General features: G+C 35.8%; 2 protein-coding genes across 2 annotated transcripts; both read left to right on the top strand.

The window, feature by feature from the left end:
* The first annotated feature begins 765 nt into the window (after window positions 1-765).
* On the top strand, window positions 766-5,184 carry LOC129801306 (uncharacterized). The gene is made up of 3 exons (XM_055846201.1): window positions 766-1,788; window positions 1,876-2,899; window positions 2,961-5,184. The coding sequence occupies exons 1-3, from the start codon at window positions 835-837 to the stop codon at window positions 4,748-4,750; spliced, it is 3,768 nt and encodes a 1,255-aa protein (XP_055702176.1). The 5' UTR covers window positions 766-834; the 3' UTR covers window positions 4,751-5,184.
* On the top strand, window positions 5,041-24,389 carry LOC129800973 (aldehyde oxidase 4-like). Its single transcript, XM_055845722.1, has 10 exons — window positions 5,041-5,092; window positions 5,216-5,339; window positions 9,625-11,287; window positions 11,422-12,176; window positions 12,242-12,764; window positions 12,841-13,484; window positions 20,179-21,841; window positions 21,907-22,611; window positions 22,663-23,256; window positions 23,733-24,389. Exons 1-10 carry the CDS (start codon window positions 5,041-5,043, stop codon window positions 24,387-24,389), a joined length of 7,380 nt encoding a protein of 2,459 aa, XP_055701697.1.
* Window positions 24,390-24,444: the final 55 nt, after the last annotated feature.

Raw genomic sequence — 24,444 nt, forward strand, 5'->3', positions numbered from 1 at the left:
ATGGATGAGTTTCACATTTCACACTATATATACATACCTAAATATTTCACTTTCATGTTATACTAATATTAGACTTTTGTGATAATTTTACCTCAATAATACAGTGCAGCAACCACAACCACCTTCTCTGCACATGAATTTAGTCCCAGTAAGTCCTGCATAAATTCTTATAAAGGTGTTCAAAGAAGTATCAAAGGAGATACTTCCTGGCCGAACTAGAAAATACAAATAGTAACACTTAAAAAATCAACATTTAATCGTTATAATTTATTTTAAAATTTACCACAAAATCTTTTTCCGTTAATTTTCAATTGAAGATCAGTCTGGGAAATAAATCTATCCTGACAACTTTTTAAACATTTTCCTTGATTAGATCCCATTGCAATGTGGTCTTTACTCGTAAACTCACTTAAAACAACTAACGCACTTTCTGTAAGAAAATTTTGACCAAGCACCATTTTCATTGAAAACAATTGAGGTGGAACGACTTGAATGGCGTGTCTTTCTAATGTTTACACTTTTACACGAATTAAAAAGTTAGTTGAACCAACAAGTCTTCCAAATGAAATTGTTGGTGCTGTATATATTCATGTTCTTTTGGAGAGTTTCCCAATTCAGACCGTTGAAAGCTCTCTGAATCATAACTCCACCTTTTATCAAGCATTATGGAAATAGAGAAACATAGCTGATACGTGAATAGAAATTACGTGGAGATTCTCTCTCTTTCGAAAATATCTTATCAGTACCCGTCCAGCGGCAGATAAAAGCACCAGCTGAGACGCAAAACAGTTCAGTAATCACTAAATTTTCAAGTGGATTTAATGTGAAAGTAAAATGGAAGTGTCGTTGAAGATCAATGGATTGGATTTTAAAGTAAATCCTCGAGAGTGTCCGTTAGGAACATCCCTTAACACCTTCATCAGAAAACATGCAAATCTCACAGGAACAAAATCGATGTGCCTGGAGGGTGGCTGTGGTGTTTGCATGGTAATTGCAATGGGACATCATCCAGTAACTGGGAAGAAATGGATTGGTGCTGTAAATTCGTGCCTGATGCCCGTGTTTTCCTGTCATGGTCTCGAAGTTATTACAGTAGAAGGCATAGGAGGACGTGCAGATGGATATCATGCAATTCAGGCTCGACTAGCCAAAATGAATGGCACCCAATGTGGTTACTGTTCACCTGGAATGGTAATGAGCATGCTGGGGCTCCTAGAAAGTCGACAGGGACGTGTCGCAATGGCAGACATTGAAGCTCAATTGGGAGGAAATATTTGTCGATGTACTGGATATCGACCTATCCTGGATGCCTTCAAATCTTTGGCGGATGATGCAAATCCTTGTTTAACTGCAGCCTGCGCTGACATTGAAAATCTACCACGAATGTGCCCTAAAACTAAAGACTTCTGCCAAGAAAATTGCAATAAATCTTCTCAAAAACTCTTGTTGGAATTTCCTGATGGCGGGAAATGGTACAGAGTTCAAGAAATTAAGGAAATTTTTGAAACCTTTAATTTTACCAAAGAACAAAATATTATGGTAATTGCTGGAAATACGGGCCATGGAATTTACAGAAGAGATTCAAATGTTTCTGTGTTTGTCGATATTCGGGATGTTAAGGAATTCCGAGAGTATTCCATTGGGAATACCATCGAATTGGGATCCTCAGTTACCCTCGCAGAAATGATAAATATCCTTAAAGAGGCTGCAGATAAAAGCTCATCTTTTCTGTATTGCCGCGAGCTGGCTAATCATATGCAATCCATTGCAAGTCCTTCAATAAGAAACGTGAGTCGCCAAGTTTAGAGACTTCTTTAATTAGTTCAATAAATTGAAAAAACATAATAATTATTTATGTCCTTTACCTTTTTTCAGATAGCAACAGTTGCTGGGAATTTAGTGCTGAAGCATCAACATCCAGAATTTTCCTCAGATATTTTCCTGATGATTGAATGTATTGGAGGAAGAGTCGAAATTGCAGAAAGTAAAAGCTTGAGAAAAACTCTGAATTTGTTGGAATTTCTAAACACTAAAATGGAAGGAAAAATAGTGACAAAAGTCATTTTACCACCCCACGATCCTTCGACAAAAATTAAAATGTTTAAAATTATGCAAAGAGCACAAAATTCTAAAGCTCTGATGAATGCTGGCTTCCTGGTGAAATTATCCAAAAACGATGTGGTACATTCCGCTTCAATTTGTTTCGGATGCATCAATGAATCTTTCATTCACTCTAAACAATTGGAAAAGCATCTATTAGGAAAACAAATCTCCTCCAATGAGACTCTTCAGTCCTCTTTACAAATTCTCGATGAAGAACTAAAAGTCATAGGAAATTCATTTGGTACTGATCCGCAGTATCGGAAATTGCTCGCCAAGGGGATCTTTTATCGATATATTTTGAGTATATTGCCTCAAGATAAGATATCAGAGAAGAACTTAAGTGGCGCATTAGCGACTGAAAGACTATTGTCAAGTGGTCAGCAAACATTTAAGAAATCCCCGGAAAGGTTTCCAATTACGGATGCTATTCCGAAATGGGAGGGTCTCATCCAGACTGCAGGAGAAGCTAAATATGCCAATGATCTACCTCCTCAACCAGGAGAACTTTGGGGAGCTTTCGTGCAAGCACGGAAAGTTAATGCAATCATCAAAAAAATTGATCCATCACAAGCTTTAAGCATCCCTGGAGTACATTCATTCTTTTCAGCAAAAGATATTCCGGGAACTAATAACTTTGCTCCTGCTAAAATTGGCGAAGACTTGGTGGAAAATGAAGAAATCTTATGTAGTGGAAAAGTTCTGTTTAATGGACAACCAGCAGGCATTATTCTAGCTAAGACCTTTGATCTTGCCCAGAAAGCTGCAAGTCTTGTGGAAATTCATTACGAAGAAACTGGTAAGAGTCTTATATATAGAAATCATTATTTCAGTTTGATTTATTTAGATTTTCATTTTAGGTGAGAAAATTCTACCAACAATTTGGGACGTACTTCGTGAAAACGCTACTGAGAGAATCCGTGACGATCCCACAAAGAAAGTGGCCAAATCTTACGGAAATGATACAAAATTGAAGATATCCGGTCACTGGGAGTCTGGGAGTCAATATCATTTCACCATGGAACCTCAAACGTGTATTTGTATTCCTACTGAAACAGGCCTAGAAGTTCATTCATCAACACAGTTTATGGATTTAATTCAAGTTGCCATTTCAGATGCCCTTAAGATTCCCGAAAGCTCAATCCATATGATCGTCCGACGCCTTGGAGGAGCTTTTGGATCGAGAATTTCTCGTGGATCACAAATAGCTTGTGCTGCTGCTTTGGCCAGCTATCACACAAATCGTCCAGTTCGTTTAGTACTACCATTGGAAGTTAATATGGAGATTATTGGGAAGAGATATCCATGTATCGGTGACTATGTAGCAGAAGTTGACACCGATGGAAAGATACAAAGGCTCACGAACGATTTTATGCAGGACTTCGGATGTTCACTGAATGAATCAGTTATTTGGCTATCTATGCAGTGGTTTAGTAACTGCTATGATGATCAGTCTTGGGATGTTACAGCAAAATCTGTTATTACTAATGCACCAAGTAATACGTATTGCCGTGCTCCAGGTATAATCGAGGGTATGGCAATGATTGAGAACATCATGGAGCATATTGCAAAAAAGACAGGCTTAGATCCACTTGATGTTCGCCTAGCAAATATGCCTAAGGATTCACCGATGAGAGAAATTCTCTTAGAATTTGTAAAATCCACTGAATATGGTACCCGGAAAAGGCAAATAGAGATCTTTAATAGTAACAATCGCTGGAAGAAACGTGGTATTTCTGTCGTTCCAATGAAATACCCTCAGATGTTTTTTGGCACACTTCCTGCCATGGTTTCTGTCTATCACGGTGACGGAACAGTAGCTATATGCCACGGAGGAATTGAAATGGGACAGGGCCTAAACACCAAGGCTGCTCAAGTGGCTTCCAAGATATTAGGAGTACCACTTTCATCAATTGTCTTTCGCCCTGTTGATAACATGACCTCTGCCAATTGCACAGTAAGTGGAGCAAGTTCAACTAGTGAAGGCATTTGTCTCTCCGTACTGCGAGCTTGTGAGAAGATTCTCAAAAGAATACATCCTGTTCGAGAAGAAATGCCAGAAGCATCCTGGCAAGATATAGTGCAAGAGTGCTTTCTGAGAAACATAGATTTAACAGCGCTGTATGTTTATACAGCCAAAGAGATTCAAAACTATGATGTTTGGGGCGTAACATCCACTGAAGTGGAAGTGGATGTCCTTACAGGATGTGTTCAGATACGACGAGTAGACATTCTTGAGGATACAGGAGAAAGTTTAAATCCATTAGTTGATGTAGGGCAAATTGAGGGTTCTTTTGTCATGGGCATAGGATATTGGCTTCATGAGGAAATTATCTACAATTCTGAGGATGGTAAACTAATTACAAACCGCACCTGGAACTACAAACCACCTGGAGCTAAAGACATTCCTATGGACTTCAGAGTAACGTTTCTGCAAAAGCCCAATCCCAATTATGTTCTGAAATCCAAAGCTACTGGAGAACCCGCATTAGCCATGACCTCTGTAATCATGTTTGCCGTACGCGAGGCTCTTTATTCAGCAAGAAGAGATGCAGGATTATCCGAAGAATGGTGCGAACTAGGAGCCCCTTCAACTCCTGAAAAAATATTACTCAAGGCAGGGACACAACATAATGACTTTACTATCTAAAACAAACTTTTTTTTTTAAACTATTTATAAATACAATTCTTAATACTATGATATTCCAAAGCACATCTCACTTTTTGTAATGTACAAACATTTGGCATATATAATACAGAGGATTTCCGATCAAAAATATGTAATATATTGTTTTAAAATGTAAAACAATTTCAGACCAGACCATGCAAGTAGTTCCACATCAATAACTTTAATACATTTCAGTGAAATCACACTTCGCAAAAAAATCTAAATGTGCACCAGTTGGTATAAGATAGTCAACCAGTGTAAATCGAAGAATAATGGGATCTAATCAAGGGAAGCAGCTAGATAGTCCAATAGAATTAAGTTCTTGTAAGGATTTACAGTTCAGGATCAACGAGAAGAATTATTGTGGTATAAACTTGTTTCAATGAAAAGAAAGTGAATAAATTTATATCAAATTATATTTCCTACTAATTTTGAGTGAATTTTTAGTTCGCCCGGGAAGTATTCCCTTTGATACATCCCTCAATACTTTTATCCGGGTCTATGCAGCACTTACGGGGACAAAATTTATGTGCCAGGAAGGAGGATGTGGATGCTGTACTGTTTTATTAAGGTAAAAATAATCAGTGCGATTTTCTCTCATTTTTGTTTAGAAATTTTATTGCCAACAAAAAGAAGTCACAATGCGTCCCAGGCTTTTCAAAGTACTCGAACTCATTACTTTTAGACGCTAAAGCTCAAAAGTACTGTCGCACCATTTAGCGTTTATCGATTTTAAGCCGATTTAAACCATTTCATAAATCTTAATGAAAAATCCGGTGATCGTCGGATGGGAGGAGGTTCAGCCCAGAATAAAAATTTCTTTTCTTCCCAGAGCTTTCGAATCTCTACGCACTTTCTTCAGTGGTCGAAAATGTTAGGCTTTTCTGGGAACATAGATCACTGAGTTTACACACTTTTAGACACTTTACAGCAATTAACAAAAAAATTTTCAACAATTTCTACAATAAATGATTGATTTTGGCTAAAACACTTTTTCTTTCTTTATTTAGCGCTCTTTACTTGGCCTCATAAATCATGTTTCATAAATCATTTAAAAGATCCCCCAAAATTATTAAGCGTAATTGAATTGATTTTCGGACAAAAATTACTTATCGGTTCATACTCGGTTCATTACCGGTTTACAAGTGATTTGGACCGATTTATAATCGGTGGTTTATAATTAGTTCAATATCAGTTTAGGCTTATCAGGAATTCCAATACCTTTCCAATGAGCCCAAACATGATACCATTAGGTATCTTGAAAAACCGACCTTGAAAAACCGTTATTAAAAATGATTCAACGGTCTTTTCGTATATGAACGAAATGTTCAAAGAAAAAAATAGCACGACACGTTTTCGAGCAATCCCAAAAAACATGGTTTTCGCGGAGAAGGGAAGGGCGGAAAATGAGGGGCATGTTAAGGGTCCCAGTTTGGACTTGTGGGGAGTTCCTCAACAGCTCCCAAGTCTTTATCTCTAACCGTTTGGCCTCTAGGGGTGGTAACGGCCGCATAGACGGGCGAACTAGCATAACATCATTTCTCAGAAATCGTCTGAAACATGGAGATACGTTTAGAAAAATAGTTCCAGTGGGTGGAAGATAAAAATTTTGGGATGTCAAAAAATCGAGGGATTAGGGTAGAGTAAGCCCTTTTCGCCACCTTAAGGTTTTGTACCCTTGTAATTCTTACAATTTTTGTCGAAATAAAATGAAATTTTCTGTACAAGTGCTTTGAAGCATTGTCTCTCTATTGAACCAGGAAACTTTCCGGGAATTTTTGGGCATCTAGTTGAAAAAGTATATTTCCTTCAACAATGCATGTTTCAGTACTTTTCGCCACCTTGTAAACACTTTTTCGCCACTTTGTAAGCACTTTTTCGCCACTTGTTTTCAAGTGATTTTTAAGAAACAGCAGCTTTCGAAAACCCGCAAAAGTACATTGCACAGTACTTTTCTTATTTAACACCTATATTAGACAATTATTAGAGTATTTCGAATGATTTTTTGCACATTTTTTGTTTGCGACAAAAATCAATTGACAATTACGTCTGTTTCAACTAAATTCCGCGAGGTGCGCCACTTGTAAAATGCTTGGAAAAATGAGTGGCGAAAAGTACTTACACAACCGAAAAAAGTAAGCCCTATTTCACCACATCCGTATTTCTTTATTTTTTGGAAAACATTATTAACTAATGATATTAGAGCGAAGCTTAGTTAATAACAAAGTGACTTTCAGTGAAAAAATATCAAATACTGTACTGCAAAAACATAAAATATTGCAAGACAATTTGTCTGAGCGTTGACAAGTTTATTAAGAACTCCATATTTTTTTGGTGACTGTTCACCTTGTCGACAATTTCTTCAATTAACTTGCAAATAGTCTAGTCGGTGGAGCACCAGTTATGGTTTTCTGATCCGTTGGACTAGAGGTTACGAAGTAATAGTCATTTCGTAGTTCCATGAGCTCATACTTCCCTGAAAAAGTGATTTTATTTGTAGGTGGCGAAAAAGTGCTTACTGGCGAAAAAGTACTGACTCTACCCTATATACTGCGGAGTTCGAGCAGTAAAACTTTGCAGTGCATGAACACAGAACTTTAACGCTAAATCCCCATAGCAAAATTCCGCAAAAATTCCAATGGAAAAGTTGCGTCCAAATGGCTAAATTCGCTGGAATTTGACGCTAAAATTCCACTAAGTTTTCCTATGGAATTTAAAGCCGGAAATTCCATGGAAATCATAGTGCTCCATGGAATTTACTAGTACGACATGCTGGAATTCCAGCGTTAAATTCCGCGGTATTCCGCGGAAGATTTATATGGAAACTCACAAGTGAAACGTCCGCGGGATAAGCTGGAAAAAACATATGGAAATTTCCACTATCTTTCCATAGTGTTTTATATGGATTTTTCCACTAGTTTTCTGAAATGTCAAACAAATAAAATGGTGTTGCGACAACTTTTAGAATTTGTTTCCAAACCTTCCGCAAACATTTCTAGTTATTCATGTGGCAATTATAATATAATTAATTATGCGATGCTGCGTTTCGTGTAGATAATAATGAAGTGATTACATTAAATAGGTCGCCAACCTAAAATAATACTGTTTTTATGTTAATTAATAAATATTTTCGAAAAAATTATTTTTTTTTACAAAATATTTTTTTATTGCTTAAAGTGTTAATTCGTTATTGCTGATTTAGTAAAACATATTATAATCCTCGTAATCTTTGCTATTTCTGTAATATTCGGAAGTAAAATCACGAGGTGCATGTGACAGCTTCATTTTTTCTCCATTTTATTTTGGTGGAAAAATCCACATAAATTCCACGAGCATTTCCATGGATGTATTCTATATGAAAAATCCAGCATAAATCCATTAAATTTTCCTTGGAACCTATTATGGAAAATTCCTATGGAATTTTTTAAGGCAAATAGTGGAAAATTCCGAGGATTTTTTCGCTTGTTATTCCTATTCCGCTTTCTTTTGCTATGGGGATTTATGTACATAGGGGAGACTGGGGCAAAAAGTCTCAAAACGGATTTTTTATTTTTTTACAAGCACAGTTAGCACAGTTTTATAGGAAATTTACCGCTCTACAACTCTGTGAAAGTCATTTTCTTCTATTTTGTAGGAAAATATATTTATCGAGCCGTTTTCTAAAAAGTAATTTTGTGATCATTCTCAAAAATGCTGGGGCAAATAGTATCAGGCATGAGATACTATCACATTTTGTTTCGCTTTATTACGGGCTTCCGTAAATTTAAGTAAAATACCCAGATTACATATTTTCATAGGAAATTTATTCTTCTACACCTTTGTAAAATACCGTTTTCTCTATCTGAGCGAGAAAAGTGCATTTTAAGCTATTTTACAAAAAAAGCATACAAAAGAAACAACAGACATAAGAAATTGTTTCGGTTTTTCTTACTTTTTGCTCCATAGCTTTTGTTACTTTTTACCCCAAGTGATCGTTTTTAATAAAAGGATTTCTGGAGAAAAGACTCTTATTAAATTCTAAAATCGTTATCGGATTCGTATTCAAAGAATATCCAGGTAATTTGGGAAATATTCACCAGTGCATCAAATTTAAAATAAGTAGGTAATAATTGATATCTCCTGCACGGAAAATATTTCAAAAATAAGACTAAAAATTTCGATATTTTTTTTTTTTTCTAAATTCCTTGTTCAAATTTTAATAAACTTACGACCTTAAAGAAGACCTATGGAGGCCGTCTATGGGAAATATTTTATGCCGCTATCTTATTTATCTTGGCAGATATTGAATTTTGAAATTTTCGATTTGTGACTTTTTGCCCCAGTTTCCCCTATAATTATGATTTCCGAGCGGGGAAATCAGTATTTGGAAATAAAGAAGACGTCTTTCTTCTTTCGATGTCCACTTTATTCTCTATTCTTTCTATGATACATGATATATTTATATGATTGCTCTCCCTTCGATATTCTTTGTCTTTTATCAGATATCTATTTTTAGAATTTTATGATCTTATGCCGATTTGAATTTCGCAAGACGTATACATTCCTTTTCAAGGTAATATAAACATTGTGATTTTTTGTCAATTAAACATCAAAGAGTGATGCATATAAGCCGAAACTTTGAAAGATAAATATTCTCAGAAAAATTAATATAAACATTTCCACATTCTTATGTCGATTCAAAAATGAGGACACTTAACTGTATGTAATAAGCTACAGAGACAAAGGTTTATTCTGCGAAATTATTTTAAATATTTAAAATATTCAGATATCTTCCTAAATTTCACATAAATAGATTTTACATAAATTTTCTTGAAACTTTTGATAACTGAAAGCAAATTTTTATTAATTTTTTACAGACGTAGACATCCAATAACTGGTAAAGAATGGATTGGATCTGTAAATTCTTGCCTGGTGTCCGTGTTCTCGTGTCATGAACACGAAATATTCACTGTAGAGGGAGTGGGAGAACGCACCAGTGGATACCATGTGGTGCAGTCTCGTCTGGCCAGAATGAATGGTACCCAATGCGGTTACTGTTCCCCCGGAATGGTCATGAGCATGCTTGGTCTATTGGAAGGACAAAAAGAAATTGTCACAATGTCGGATGTAGAAAAGGAATTGGCGGGAAATATATGCCGGTGTACTGGATATCGACCTATTTTGGATGCTTTCAAATCTCTAGCCAATGATGCAGATCCTTCTTTGACTGCAGCCTGTCCAGATATTGAGGATCTACCGAAGAAATGTATATTTGCTGGAGAACTTTATGAAAAACCTGAAAATAATTTTGTACACTTCCAACTAAATAACTGTCGCGAGTGGTTGCGTGTAAGCAACTTAAAAGATCTCTTAAAGATACTCGAAAAGATTAACCATCGCCCATACATGCTCGTAGGAGGAAATACTGGTCATGGTGTCTATCGTAGAAGAGAAGATTTAGAAATATTCATTGACGTCAACAATGTTAAAGAGATGAAAGTGACAATCCTGGGAAATGTTTTAGAAGTGGGAGCTGCTGTTACCCTTTCAGAATTCATAGATTTTCTCAAGCATGCATCAGACGTAAAGAAAGAATTTTCATATTGTCGTCAACTTGTGAAGCATCTGGAGTTGGTGGCTCATCCGGCAGTGAGGAATACAGGAACAATTGGAGGAAATTTGATACTGAAGCACCAACATCCGGAATTTATTTCAGATGTATTCTTACTGTTTCAAACTATTGGGGCATTTCTTACAATTGTTGATAATAATGGGATTCAACATGTGGCAACGATTGAGGAATTCATGTATAAGTCAATGCGAAGTAAGGTCCTGGTAAAAGTAACTCTTCCTCCCTTGAATCCGGAAAAATATTCTTTGGTCACTTACAAGATCATGCCTCGAGCTCAGAATTCTCATGCAATCATAAATGCAGGATTTCTCTTTAGATTTAGCTCCGAAAGGAAAGTTCTCTTGCAGGCGAGAATTTGTTTCGGTGGGATCAGTTCGAGATTTGTCCGCGCGATTAATACTGAAAAGGTTCTTGCTTTTAAGAATCTTTTTAACGACGAGACAATCTCACTTACTATGGCTTCCCTTAATGATGAACTGAAGCTTGATTGGATGCTTCCAGATGCCTCTCCGAAGTATCGAAAACTCCTCGCCATGAGTCTTCTGTATAAGGCTATCATCAGTTTGGCACCCTCAGATTTAATCAAAGATTGTCTTCGAAGTGGAGGTGAAGAGATCTACAGACCACTTTCATCAGGAATACAAAAAGTTACAGCACCTGAAAACTCATTACCAAAAATTGATGGACTGATTCAATGTAGTGGTGAAGCCAAGTATATCAATGATCTACCTTGTATGCCTAACGAAGTATGGGGAGCGTTTGTGCCTGCCACTGAGGTCTCTGCTAAAATACTAAGTATCGATCCTACTGAAGCTCTTCAAATACCTGGAGTTGTAGCTTTCTTCTGTGCAAAAGACATTCCAGGAGTGAACTCTTATATGACCGAAGTTTTAATTGAACCGCTTGAGGTAATTTTATTATTTCCCAATTTTTACTCACTGAACTAAAAGAGTATTATTCACGAGACACAGTGACTTGCGGAATTTCAGATTATTAAAGATAATACCATAGTTTTTTTAAACTTACTTTTGATCCTTTATAGATTGTTGAGCCAGAAGAAGTTTTCTGCAGTAGTAAAGTTCTGTACCATAGTCAACCTGTAGGCATCATTTTAGCAGATACGCTGGATTTGGCCCATAAGGCAGCAAGAGCAGTCCGCATTAATTACACACGACCGACTCAGAGAAAGCTCTTCTTATCTGTTGAGGATGTTTTGGAATCTGGGAATGAAGATAGGATTTTTGAATTTGAAACTCGTCTTGAAGCTCAAACACGAGGAAATGAAACTTCAGCCACAATCTCAGGAAAATTTAATTTTTCCAATCAGTATCATTTCCATCTTGAACCACAAACGACCATTTGTATTCCAACTGAATCTGGCCTAGAGGTTCATTGTGCCACACATTTTCTACATTTTGTTCAGATGGGAATCTCACAAGTTCTGAATATTCCTCAAAATTCCATTGATATGAAACTTGAACGAGTTGGAGGAAGTTTTGGAGGGAAGAATTCTAAATCAACTCATGTAGCTTGTGCGGCTGCTCTAGCCTGTTGGCGTCTTCAACGTCCAGTGAGATTTGTCATGTCCATAGAAGAGAACATGATGGTAATTGGGAAAAGATTTCCCTCTACATGCCATTACGAGGTTGAAACTGATAGTTTGGGTTTGATTCAAAAAATGAGAAATATTCAATATATAAATATGGGTTCATCTATGAACGAAGTCTCAAATAGATCTACTATAATTGAATACTTTACTAGTCTTTACAATTCTTCAACATGGTCAATGGATTTCAGGTATATATTCATTAGAATTTATTCGCTTATTACTTCTTATTAATTTCTCCGTTGTGCTCTTACAGAGGTGTGCACACAGATGTTCATCCTCATACTTGGTTTAGGGGTCCGGATCGTCTTGAAGCACATGCCATGGCAGAAAATATAATGGAACATATATCAAAGGAGTTACAAATTGATCCACTTATCATTAGACTGATCAATATGCGTGAAGATTCTCCAATGAAAGATATCCTTCCGGAATTTTTGGAACAATGTGACTTTCAGGAACGTCGACAACATATTTCTATGTTCAATAAAAATAATCGTTGGAGAAAGCGAGGAATTGCCTTCGTTCCTGTGGGTTATCCCATTCGAACAACTTATCGCTACGCAGTTCTTGTTGCGGTTTACGCGATTGATGGAAGCGTGAGCGTATGCCATGGTGGCATTGAAATGGGTCAGGGTATTGACACGAAAATTCTTCAGATCGTCTCATGTACTCTTGGAATTCCAATTAATATGGTTAAAATAAAAGCAGCCAATACTAGTGTTAACGCCAATGTCACAACTACTGGAGGATCACAATCCAACGACTCTCTCGGAAGAGTATGTATTTATTTAAATTAATTTTGCAATAGACTCATCTCTTTATGACTTAATATTAATCTGCAATTTTTTACAGCTTGTAATTGAAGCATGCAGAATAATATTGGAACGCATAAGGGTAATTCGTGAAGAGAAACCCGAAGCGTCTTGGACAGAAATTATAAAGGTTGCGTATGAACGAAACATATCACTGGTATCTTTCGTAACAGATATGGAAAAAGATAGAATAACGTATCATGCTTGGGGAGCAGCTTGTGCAGAAGTTGAAATTGATGTACTTACCGGAGATTTTCTTTTGAGACGAGTTGACATTCATGAAGATGTTGGCGAAAGTCTAAATCCGGCCATTGATATAGGGCAAATAGAAGGAGCCTTTGTAATGGGTCTAGGCTATTGGTTACAGGAGAAAATCATCCATCATCCAGATACTGGAGAGATCTTAACTAATCGAACTTGGAATTATAAGCCTCCTGTAGCAACAGATATTCCTGTGGACTTCCGGGTGACTTTTATGAAGAAACAGAATCTTCCAGCAGGACTATTGGGAGCAAAAGGGGTTGGAGAACCTGCAATATGCATGTCCATTGTGGCAATATTTGCACTAAGGAATGCTATTGAATCTTCTAGAGATGATGCTGGTTTAGGAAATTGCTTTGTAATGATGAATGCACCTACAACCAAAGAGGATATTCTTCTATTGTCTGGAACACAACCCTCTCAGTTTACTTTATAACGTACCAGTTTTAACTCATGTCGGTCAAAATTATGTTACAATAAACATAATATATGAAAGCTATGTTGTTTTATTCGTTTCAAACTTATAAGTTGAATTAAATCCGTAAATGCAGTGCTTGACAGTTTAGTTCTTAAATCCTATTTGGAAACCTTAAATTTATCAATTCCTCAGTATTTGAGGGATCATAATTTTATGAAATTTTAAGAACTTAAGGATTAAATTTTTTAACTTCACACTAGTTATCCACCTGATTCGTGTCTGTCTGCTCGATCGGCTCGTTTGTCATCAAAGCTATAGAGGCCAAACAGTTGGAGATAGAGACTTGCAGGTTTTCAAAAACTATTCCATAAATTTCCTCAAGGACTGTTACGTAAGCTTAATTATCCTTCCACTCCTGCCCTTTCATCTAAAATTATTTTTTTATTCTATAAAATTTTTTAAGGTTTTTTTTTATATGTCTAATGGCGTCTACACACTAATAGAAATTTCTTTAAAAAATGCCTTTTTAAAGAGAATTTCTCCTATCCTTGTAAGCAGAAACGTCAGAATTTTTTAAAAAAGACAATTTTTGACGAAAATTGTTTCTAGTGTGTGTACACTTAGTTCCGGGATTAGGGGAAACTGGGGCACCACCAAACACGGGGTAGCACCAAACACTAATTTTTATTTTTAAACTATTTGGACGATTTGGACTATCTCGACCATTTCTTCAGTGGACAAGGATCCCTATAATGCCTATAAATTTCTGTAAGTCTTGTCCTCTGAAGTCGAATATCTGATTAAAAAATCGCAATGTTTGGTGGTACCCCGTTTTTGGTGGTGCCCCAGTTTCCCCTATGCACATTTTCGGTACCGAAAAAAAACGCGCGAAATGGCATTATGCATCGAGAAAATTTGCATACCCGCAGGGGCTTTCTTTTGAATGAATCGGCCATAAAACGAATTTCGCGCGGAGTAAAAGTAGTTCAAATAAAAAGATTCAACTGTTTAATAGAAATGCATTAGCAAACAGTACTTTTTAGCCAGAGTTCTTCAATAAACGGTTAGAATATTTAAAAAAAATTACCTTAATAAAAGAAATTAAAGTTTTATTCTGAAAAAGTAGCAAAATGTTTTCAAATTTGCCGCGTCACAACATTGTATACCTACATTCAGGCGTATTTCAAAAATGATTTCATAAATTGACTCCCAAGGGTAGACAAACTTGCATAATTCCGTCAGGTGCATAATCCCGAAGGACTTAATGCCGGGACTGAGTGTAGACACCATAAGTCAACATGCCATATACATAATTAAATTATATAGTTACACTACCTGGGTTCTAAATAAGTGGTTAGTTGAAAAAACCCTTATTCATGTAATTCAAATAAACCCACATCCCCATGTTTCATTTAAATGTTCATTAATGCAATTTAAGTAATTTTTTTCTAACTCCATATCACTTCAAAAAAGTTCAGTATCAGCGGGTGACTTTGTCCTCCCTGGGTGACTTTACTCTCTATTCTATTGTTCGTAAACTTTTCTTTAATTCTAATGTGTAAGAATAATCATCGTCGATTAGACATAGTATATCGGATCGGTAAAGAACATTCTTAAGTGGTAGAATTAAAGAAAAGTAATAATTTTCACAATTATAAAAAAAACATATGGGAAACATAGGAAATGTCATGCCCTTATTATAAAATAGAACGATCAATAATTAATACGATTAATGAGTTCAAATTAAAAAAAAACTGAATGATGACTAATAAAATATTTCAAGAAGAAATAAATTGGAATTGATATGCTGCTATTTCTTGCATAAAAAATAATTGCAACTCTTTTATGTATTACATAATTCACGGATTACCATTTTATTATATTAATAATTTCAACTGTTGTAATAATAATAACAGTAGTGTAGTTTGATTAGACTGAAACTCTTCGAAACTGCTTCTTGCACCTACTTGATCACGATACTAGAACAAAAACTTTTCAAGCTAACTGTGAAATAATTTTGTAAAACTTTTAAAATAGGAGCGTGAGGGACAGTTTCGAACATGCATTATTTGTAGAAGCATAAAATTTTAAGGTATAATTGATATTAGGGAATTTTGCTTTTGAAATAGCCAAAACTCAAGAGGAACTAACTAAACTATGTTGCATAGGTTGCATGAACATAGTTCATTAACGTTTAGAGAATTGGCACTAAAAAAGCTTCAGCTATCTGAAATTTACCCTTTTTGTTCTTTCATATTTAAATTTAGACAAAATTTGCAGGTGCAACAAAATCTTAGAATCCCATTTACCATAAGATTATTCGGGTTTATTGTTGACTTGTAATGAATTATAAAATCGTAAGTGATTGAGAAATGCCCAATAAGAGATGCCCTTCTTTTAAAAGAAGAAGATCAACATAATAGATAATAATTAAAAATGAGATGATAACTATCGAATACAAGATAATAATAAATTATTATGATCACACGAAACCACTAAAATGAACTTTAAACATTATGTTTTGTGAAATTTAACCTCACCACCAAAATTGTTCCATCTCAATTGCTTTTATTTAATGGAAAAGACTCTTTCCAAAAAATTGTTTCAAAAGGTACATCAGTTGTACTGAGCGAGTTTGTGAGTCGACAGTCGAGTTCTGTGAGTGAACCTGAAAAATGGGATCCAATCATGGAAAATTATCAGAGAATAGTAAGGAGAAATACTCTACAAGTGATCTACAATTTAAAATTAATGGGAAAAGATATTGTAGTAAGTTTATAGAACAATTGTCAGTTAAATGAATCAATCCTCAATCATTCTAATTCATCTTTCCAGTTTGTCCAGGAAGCATCCCCTATGACACATCCCTTAATACATTTATTCGTGTTTATGCTGGACTTACTGGAACCAAGTTTATGTGCAAAGAAGGAGGTTGTGGATGTTGTACGGTTCTGTTGAGGTAAAAGTGTAACCCACGTTTCTTCTCTAATTTCCGCTTCAAGCATTTAACGCCAATAAAAAAAAACATATAGTACAATGGTAAATTTTGCACATGAAACAAACTGAGAAATTCAAGCACTTTCAATAATTTTTGACACTCTTATTCAGTTTATTGCGTGTCGCACATCCTGTTCTTTATTGACTAGAAGAGTAAGTGCCCGAAACTGTGTCAAAAGGAAGAAACTCCTTCTTTCCTTTGAAGAAAGGGCCACTGAGGTGTAATGCACCAGAGTGGATTTGGATGATTCGAATTGACTCAAGAAGAGTGTTTAAAATATTTTATTGATAAATTGCAATGAGTGTAAAATTGAACTTCACACTCTTAAATCACCTTTTTTTTTATCAGTTTTCCCAATGGGCATGGGCGTAGGTTACCCCCTGGCGAAGTGTCCTTTTTATATGGAGCTGTTTGAAGCCAACTCACAAATTGATCAGAAACTCAGCTTATACTTCTCAGAACAAGAAGATATTTAGACAAAAATATATACATAGTATAGGGCAAACACTAATTTTCATTTCTAAACTACTTGGACTATATCTACCATTTCTTTAGTGGACAAGCATCCCTATAATGCCTTAAAATTTCTATAGGTTTTTTCATCAGAAGTCGAATATCTGATTAAAAAATCACAGTGTTTGGTGCTACCCCGTGTTTGGTGGTGCCCCAGTTTCCCCTATTTATCCCTCTTTACAAGGACCAGAGTCTTGTACACAAGAAACACTTCAATTTCGACATATATCGCGTAACGGTCACGAGTGCAGAAAAATTCCCATAAGCATCTGTAAGGGAAGTGTACCACGGATTGGAATGTTAAGAGACGTGCTCCATATTTAGTTGAATAGAGTTCCAAAACACTATTTGGTACTTTTTTTACATGCCAATTGATATATTAGTAATCCATTTAATAATTTTCGTGTATTGACACTTTTGCTAATTACGGACATTAATAATATTATAGGTGTAATTGTAAGGATGCAATTTGTTCCGCGGATCGGAAGGGATTTAATTAGGTGTTCCACGGATCGGAAGGGGGTGAGCCAAGGATCGGCAGACGTTTTTGATGAGGATTCTCCTGCTTTCATGGCATTTTAAATCACTATACAAGGCTTCATTGAAGCTTTTTTGTCATCCTTACACTGTGTACTGTGTAGTCACATGATACAACTTCTAAAATTGTGAAATTTAATGAAAATTTTACTGGTAAATTGTTCCATCACAACAAAAACATCTAATAATGGCTGTGAAGATGACGGCTGAGCGAACTGAGAGCAATTTTCCACGAAAAAAAACTGTGCCGATTCGAGAAACACATGAAAGAAAACGGACTTGTTCGCAAAAAATAATTTATTTTCAATATTCTTTGCCGAAACAATTAAAAAAGTGTATTGATAGTGAAATTACACAGAAAAAAATATTTTGTAAAATTGTTCGCAAATGTTTGTGAAATCCTATGGGGGAGTTGAGAAATGCTCGTGAATCGTATAACCCACAAACAAGTTCGTAAAAGTTTGTACTTTTTTCACAAACATTGTTCGTAAAATGATCACTTGACGAGCATTTTTTCTACTTTTACAAACATTTGTCGGTAAATGTTCGTAAACACACAAAAAATGTTCGTAAAATTTTGTCATTTGTTCGTAAATTTTTGTTTCTTTGGCAAAAATTTACGAACAAATGACAAAATTTTACGAACATTTTTTTGAGTGTTTACGAACATTTACGAAAAAATATTTGTAAAAGTACAAAAAATGTTCGTCAAATGAACATTTTATGAACAATGTTTGTGAAGAAAGTACAAAATTTTACGAACTTGTTTGTGGGTTATACGATTCACGAGCATTTTGTAAGTCTGCCATAGAATTTCACAAACATTTACGAACAATTTTACAAAATAGTATTTTTTCTGTGTAGAGTCACTGAATATTCATTTTTAATTAACACAGATTTGTAAATCATTTTAATCAAACCTAATTCCTCATATTCTTGCAGACAAATTCTCGAGTGAAATATTAAGAAAATGATTAATGGCGGATTTTATGCTAAGACTGATACAGTGATGCAATAAATTAGGTAAATAACACCAATTTTGTTTGAAACTCGACGAGAAAATTGGTTCTGTAGATTAAATATGAACTAACGTGATGCATCTTCCTAAAGAAAATTACGAAAAATACAGTGAATAATTTTCAAAAGTACATTTTATTTTGGGGTTTCGATACGCCGAACAACCTTCCGATCCGAGGAATACTGACGATCGCTGGTACATTTACCTTATGTGAAAGTAAGAAATTGGCTTCAACTTTAAAGGTCACTCGCTGGGAACTAGGATATAGGTCACTTGTGGCTATTTTTTTGGAGGTTCCACTGTTCTCATGCCAATTTTTTCTTGGTACCTAAATTCTAAAACAACTTCTTTTCTTCTTTCGCGATACTTCTTCGCCTTTATTTCGCCTTTATTTGATTATAAATTTCAGACTTTCTCTTTAATTATTTTTATCTATCAATTTACTTTAGGATTTAATTTAATTTAAATTGAATTATTTTTGACTTCTATTTCTAGAAAAATACCGACTTTAATGTATCCCACAAAGTTTGGGGTACTAGAGGGAGGTTGCGAGTTGAAATATAAAAAAAATCTTAAGAAATGAAATTTAGATCAACTTCATCACAAATATAGGGGGAACTGGGGTAGTAGTAAACAGGGGTAGTTATAAACACTGTGATTTTTTCATTAATTTTAAGACTCCAGAGGATAAAACCCATAAGCATTCATAGATACCATGGGGATGTATGTCCACAGATGAATTGGTCAATAAAATCCCAATACTTTAAAAATAAAAATCATTTTTCCTGAAAATGTTGATATTTCGATTATTTTGGTCATTTGGATTTCCACCTGGAAATTAAAAATTGTGTAAAATAATCGAAATGTAACAATATCAGTTCTTTTCTACATCTTTTAGGATTATATTAATGCATTTACTAGAGAAATTGAGATTCTCATTACTTTAAAAGAATTAAAAATTGGTCAGAAAAGAGCATTTGGGGTAGATGTAAACAGGCAATTTCAATTTCACAAAATGAGTAAGTATAAGAGCGGGAAATTGATCTTCATACAAAATGTCTAATTCATTGACTACGAAAAAAATTGGTGGCGTTGTGTTCAATAAGAAGTCACATGATGTCAAAATATGGGGAAAATCCGTTGAAAAATGTCTTTGATTTGTATGGTTTTAGTATTTTTGCTATATTAATTATTCTTTGTCAAAGTGTAGTGATTTTTTGAAAAATATACAGTCTTTATATATCTCTTAAGTAATTAAAATAATTGATAGTGGTGCAAAGTTAATTTCAAGGGTGGAAAAACGGGTGTTTACATCCTCCCCAGAAAGTGTTTACTTCTACCCCAGGTATTTTGTGAAAAGAGAAAAATGCACAGTGACACAAATTTTATTTTTATGGAAAACTCAATTCAGCATCCGCATTACCCTCGATGTATCGCCTATACCCAAGGGTAAAACATGAGCTAAGAAAGATTTTCTAAAAAATTACTGTGTGCTTGGAAAATCACCTCAAATTCGCATCTATCGAAAATGTTTACATGTGCCCCAGTCTCCCCTATTCTAATAAATGTCGATTTTTTAATGTGTTTTTCAAAGAATCTGAATCCTATATACTTATATTTGTTTCCTTTGTAGAAAACAACATCCTTTATCAGGAAAGGAATGGGTAGGGGCTGTGAACTCTTGCCTAGTGTCTATATTTTCTTGTCATGAATTTGAGGTAGTGACTATAGAGGGTGTAGGAGATCGTATAAGTGGATACCATACAGTGCAGTCTCGTCTGGCTAGAATGAATGGCACCCAATGTGGTTACTGTTCACCAGGAATGGTCATGAGTACTCTTGGATTGTTCGAGGGACGACGAGGATATCTTACAATGGCAGAAATAGAAACTCAATTGGCAGGAAATATTTGTAGGTGTACTGGATATCGACCTATCTTGGATGCTTTCAAGTCACTAGCAGATGATGCAGATCCTTCTTTAACGGCAACTTGCCCTGATATTGAGGATCTACCGATGAGGTGTGTTTTTGCTAGAGAAACCTATGGAGTAATGCAATATGATTTTGTGCGCTTTCTACTAAATAACTCTCGAGAGTGGTTTCGTGTTAGCAACTTAAAAGATCTTTTGAAAATTCTCGAAAAGACTAACCATCGCCCATACATGCTCGTAGGAGGAAATACTGGTCATGGTGTCTATCGTCGAAGAGAAGATTTAGAGATATTCATAGACGTGAGTGGCGTCGAAGAAATGAGAATAAAAATGCTTGGAGATACTCTAGAAGTGGGTGCTGCTGTAACTCTCTCAGAATTCATAGATTTCCTCAAGGAAGCGTCAAAAGTTAAAAAGGAATTTTCCTACTGTGAAAAACTTGTGCAGCATTTGGAATTAGTAGCTCATACAGCTGTAAGAAATGTGGGAACAATTGGTGGAAATTTGAGTTTGAAGCACCAGCATCCAGAATTCCCATCAGATGTCTTTTTACTTCTTGAAACTGTTGGTGCATTTTTGACCATAATCGATAGTAATGGGGTCCAGAGGGTGGCTTGTGTTGAAGACTTTATGTATAAATCAATGAGATATCGAGTACTCGTAAAAGTTACTCTTCCACCTTTGCATCCAGATAAATTTTCACTAGTAACTTACAAAATTATGCCACGTGCTCAAAATGCCCACGCAATGATAAATGCTGGATTCTTGTTCAAGTTCAGTGCCGAAAGGAAGATCGTTTTGCAAGCGAGAGTTTGCTTCGGAGGGATAAATTCGAGATTTGTTCATGCCACAAATACAGAAAACTTTCTCGCATCTAAGGATCTTTTTACCAATGAGACCATATCTCTTTTAATGGCATCTTTAAACGACGAGCTCAGGCTTGACTGGATACTTCCAGATACTTCTCCAAAGTACCGCAAACTACTATCCATGAGTCTTTTGTACAAGGCAATAATCTCATTGGCACCCCCGGAAAAAATCCGGGAATGCTTCAAGAGTGGTGGTGAGGAAATTACTCGAGGATTATCACGAGGAAAGCAAAAAGTAACAGCTCCAGAAAACAGTATGTCCAAGATTGAAGGACTAATTCAGTGCAGTGGTGAAGCAAAGTACATTAATGATCTACCTTACATGCTTAATGAAGTTTGGGGAGCTTTTGTAACTGCGACAGAAGTGTCTTCATTAATTGTGAATATTGATGCTTCAGATGCCTTAAAAATTCCCGGAGTTGTAGCATTTTACAGTGCTAAAGACATACCTGGAAAAAATTCCTACATGGTCAAAGTGACTTTGGGACCACTTTTGGTACGAATGAGACTAATTTTTAAACATAAAGTACTAATTTAACATTCATTGGTTTTTTTCTCTAGGTTCGAGAAGATGAAGAAGTTTTCTGCAGTGGAAAGGTGCTGTATCACAGTCAACCTGTGGGAATTATTCTGGCAGAGAGTATGGATCTGGCTAAGATAGCTGCAAAAGCTGTCCGCATCACTTATACTAGTCCGACTCAGAAGAAGCTTCTGTTAACAGTGGATGATGCTTTAGAAGCGAGTGCTACAGATCGCTTTATCAACTTTGGAACTCTGTTAGAAGCCGAAAGTTGTGGCAGTCACACAGCATCTACAATTTCGGGTAGACTCCTTTTCAGTCCGCAGTATCATTTTTACATGGAACCACAAACGACAGTTTGTGTACCGACCGAACAGGGAATGACGGTACATTGCAGTACACATTTCTTGCACTTCGCTCAAATGGCAATCTCTCAGGTACTGAGCATACCTCAGAATTCCATTAGTATGAAAGTAGAGAGAGTGGGAGGAAGTTTTGGAGGGAAAAATTCTAAATCAACCCATGTAGCTTGTGCAGCAGCTATTGCAGCCTACCATCTACAACGACCAGTAAGATTTGTTTTATCTATTGAGGAAAACATGATGGTAATCGGCAAGAGATTTCCACACGATAGTCGATATGAAGTCGAAATAGATAATTGCGGAAAGATCCAAAAATTAACAAATACCTGGTACGTCAATTTGGGGGCATCCAAAAACGAAATCATACCACTTTCGATTTCAACAGTATTTACTGGTCTTTATGAAGCCTCCACCTGGTCAATGGAATTAAAGTGAGAGATTATTGTTATTTTTAAGATTTCAAGGGGTGAATTATTCATTCTATTTCTTTTTTTTTTATATTTTAGAGGGATTCTCACAGATATTCATCCTCATACTTGGTTCCGAGCTCCGGGTTCTCTCGAAGGAAATGCCATGGCGGAACACATAATGGAACATATCGCAAAGGAATTGTCCCTTGATCCACTTTCCGTTCGTATGGCAAACATGCGTCCTGATTCTGTCATGCGAAATATCCTTCCAGAATTTTTGGATCAATGCAAATTTCAATCTCGCAAGGAACTAGTGGATATTTTCAATGCAGCGAATCGTTGGAAAAAACGCGGAATAGCCTTTGTACCTATGAGATTTTTTGTAAGAACTGAAAAAGGATTTGCTGTACTAGTGTCAGTATATGCAGTTGATGGTAGCGTTAGGGTATGCCATGGCGGAGTTGAAATGGGACAAGGGATCAATACAAAAATAGCTCAAATTGCAGCACGAGCACTTGGGATTCCAGTTGATACAGTAAAAATTGAAGCCCCAAATACTTTTGTAAATGCCAATGGAATGACCACAGGAGGGTCCAAGACTACGGATGCTGTGGGCAGGGTGAGTATCTGATCTTACGGCGTTATCACACTTGCACATTAAAATTTTAATGTGATTCACATTAATTGTCGCTTGTGAGCGTCCAAACATGTTATTTGTGTCTTTGAGTCACTTAATATTTGGGTTTTTTTCTATTTATTGATAAAGAAGTGGACTTGGCCTGCAAAAATAAGTTTAAATTTACCTAAAGCATTAATATTTTTCACATTAAAAAATTAAAGTGAAAATCGCATTAATTTTTCTCATTAATGCTATAAATCCATTTATATCAAATTTTGTGGGCCAAGCCTACCTTTTTATCAACAAATAGATCAAATTTTGAATATAAAGTGATACAAACACGCAAATTACACATTTGGACTCTCACCAGCGACATTTAATGTGAATCATATTAAAATTTTAATGTGCAAGTGTGATAACACAGTTAAAGTCAATAACGCATTTCCTACTATTCTAATTTGTATTTCGTCTTCAAGCTCGTTCTTGATGCTTGCAATACAATTCTTGAACGAATGAAAAATGTTCGAGAAGAACAACCTGCCGCAACTTGGCCAGAACTTGTTAAAATTGCCTATGAGCGGGATATATCGTTGGTGTCTTTCGTATCGGACTTTAATAGAGATGACATGGAGTACTCAGTATGGGGAGCTGCTTGTGCAGAAGTGGAGGTTGATATGCTTACCGGAGATTTTGTGTTACGACGTGTCGATATAACCGAGGATGTTGGTGAAAGCCTGAATCCATCTATTGATATTGGTCAGGTAGAAGGTGCATTCATAATGGGTTTAGGTTACTGGCTTCAGGAGAAAATCATCTGGAATCCTGACACTGGAGAGATCCTCACCAATAGAACTTGGAATTACAAACCACCCGGAGCAAGAGATATTCCTGTAGATTTTCGAGTGACTTTCATGAAAAAACAGAATCTACCGGCTGGCTTGATTGGTGCTAAAGGGACAGGTGAACCAGCTATTTGCATGTCTGTTGTGGCTATATTTGCCTTAAGAAATGCTATTGAATCAGCCAGATCAGATGCTGGACTACCACGAACTTTCATCCAAATGAACGCACCTACTACTAAAGAGGACATCCTCCTTCTCTCTGGCACGCATTTTAGTCAATTTCATTTATGAATTTTAATAATTTGTGAAAACGTAATACATATTTTTTTATTCGTTTTGGTAAATT

Source organism: Phlebotomus papatasi, chromosome 2 (assembly GCF_024763615.1).
Source record: "Phlebotomus papatasi isolate M1 chromosome 2, Ppap_2.1, whole genome shotgun sequence".
Classification (NCBI taxonomy): domain Eukaryota; kingdom Metazoa; phylum Arthropoda; class Insecta; order Diptera; family Psychodidae; genus Phlebotomus; species Phlebotomus papatasi.

Excerpts from the sequence above, each read along its gene's own strand:
- LOC129801306 (XM_055846201.1), top strand. The coding sequence starts at position 835 with ATGGAAGTGTCGTTGAAGATCAATGGATTGGATTTTAAAGTAAATCCT. Across the intron at positions 1,789-1,875 it reads CAAGTCCTTCAATAAGAAAC|ATAGCAACAGTTGCTGGGAA; the intron begins GTGAGTCGCCAA and ends ACCTTTTTTCAG. Across the intron at positions 2,900-2,960 it reads AATTCATTACGAAGAAACTG|GTGAGAAAATTCTACCAACA; the intron begins GTAAGAGTCTTA and ends TTTTCATTTTAG.
- LOC129800973 (XM_055845722.1), top strand. The coding sequence starts at position 5,041 with ATGGGATCTAATCAAGGGAAGCAGCTAGATAGTCCAATAGAATTAAGT. Across the intron at positions 12,177-12,241 it reads ACATGGTCAATGGATTTCAG|AGGTGTGCACACAGATGTTC; the intron begins GTATATATTCAT and ends GTGCTCTTACAG. Across the intron at positions 21,842-21,906 it reads TGACTTTGGGACCACTTTTG|GTTCGAGAAGATGAAGAAGT; the intron begins GTACGAATGAGA and ends TTTTTTCTCTAG.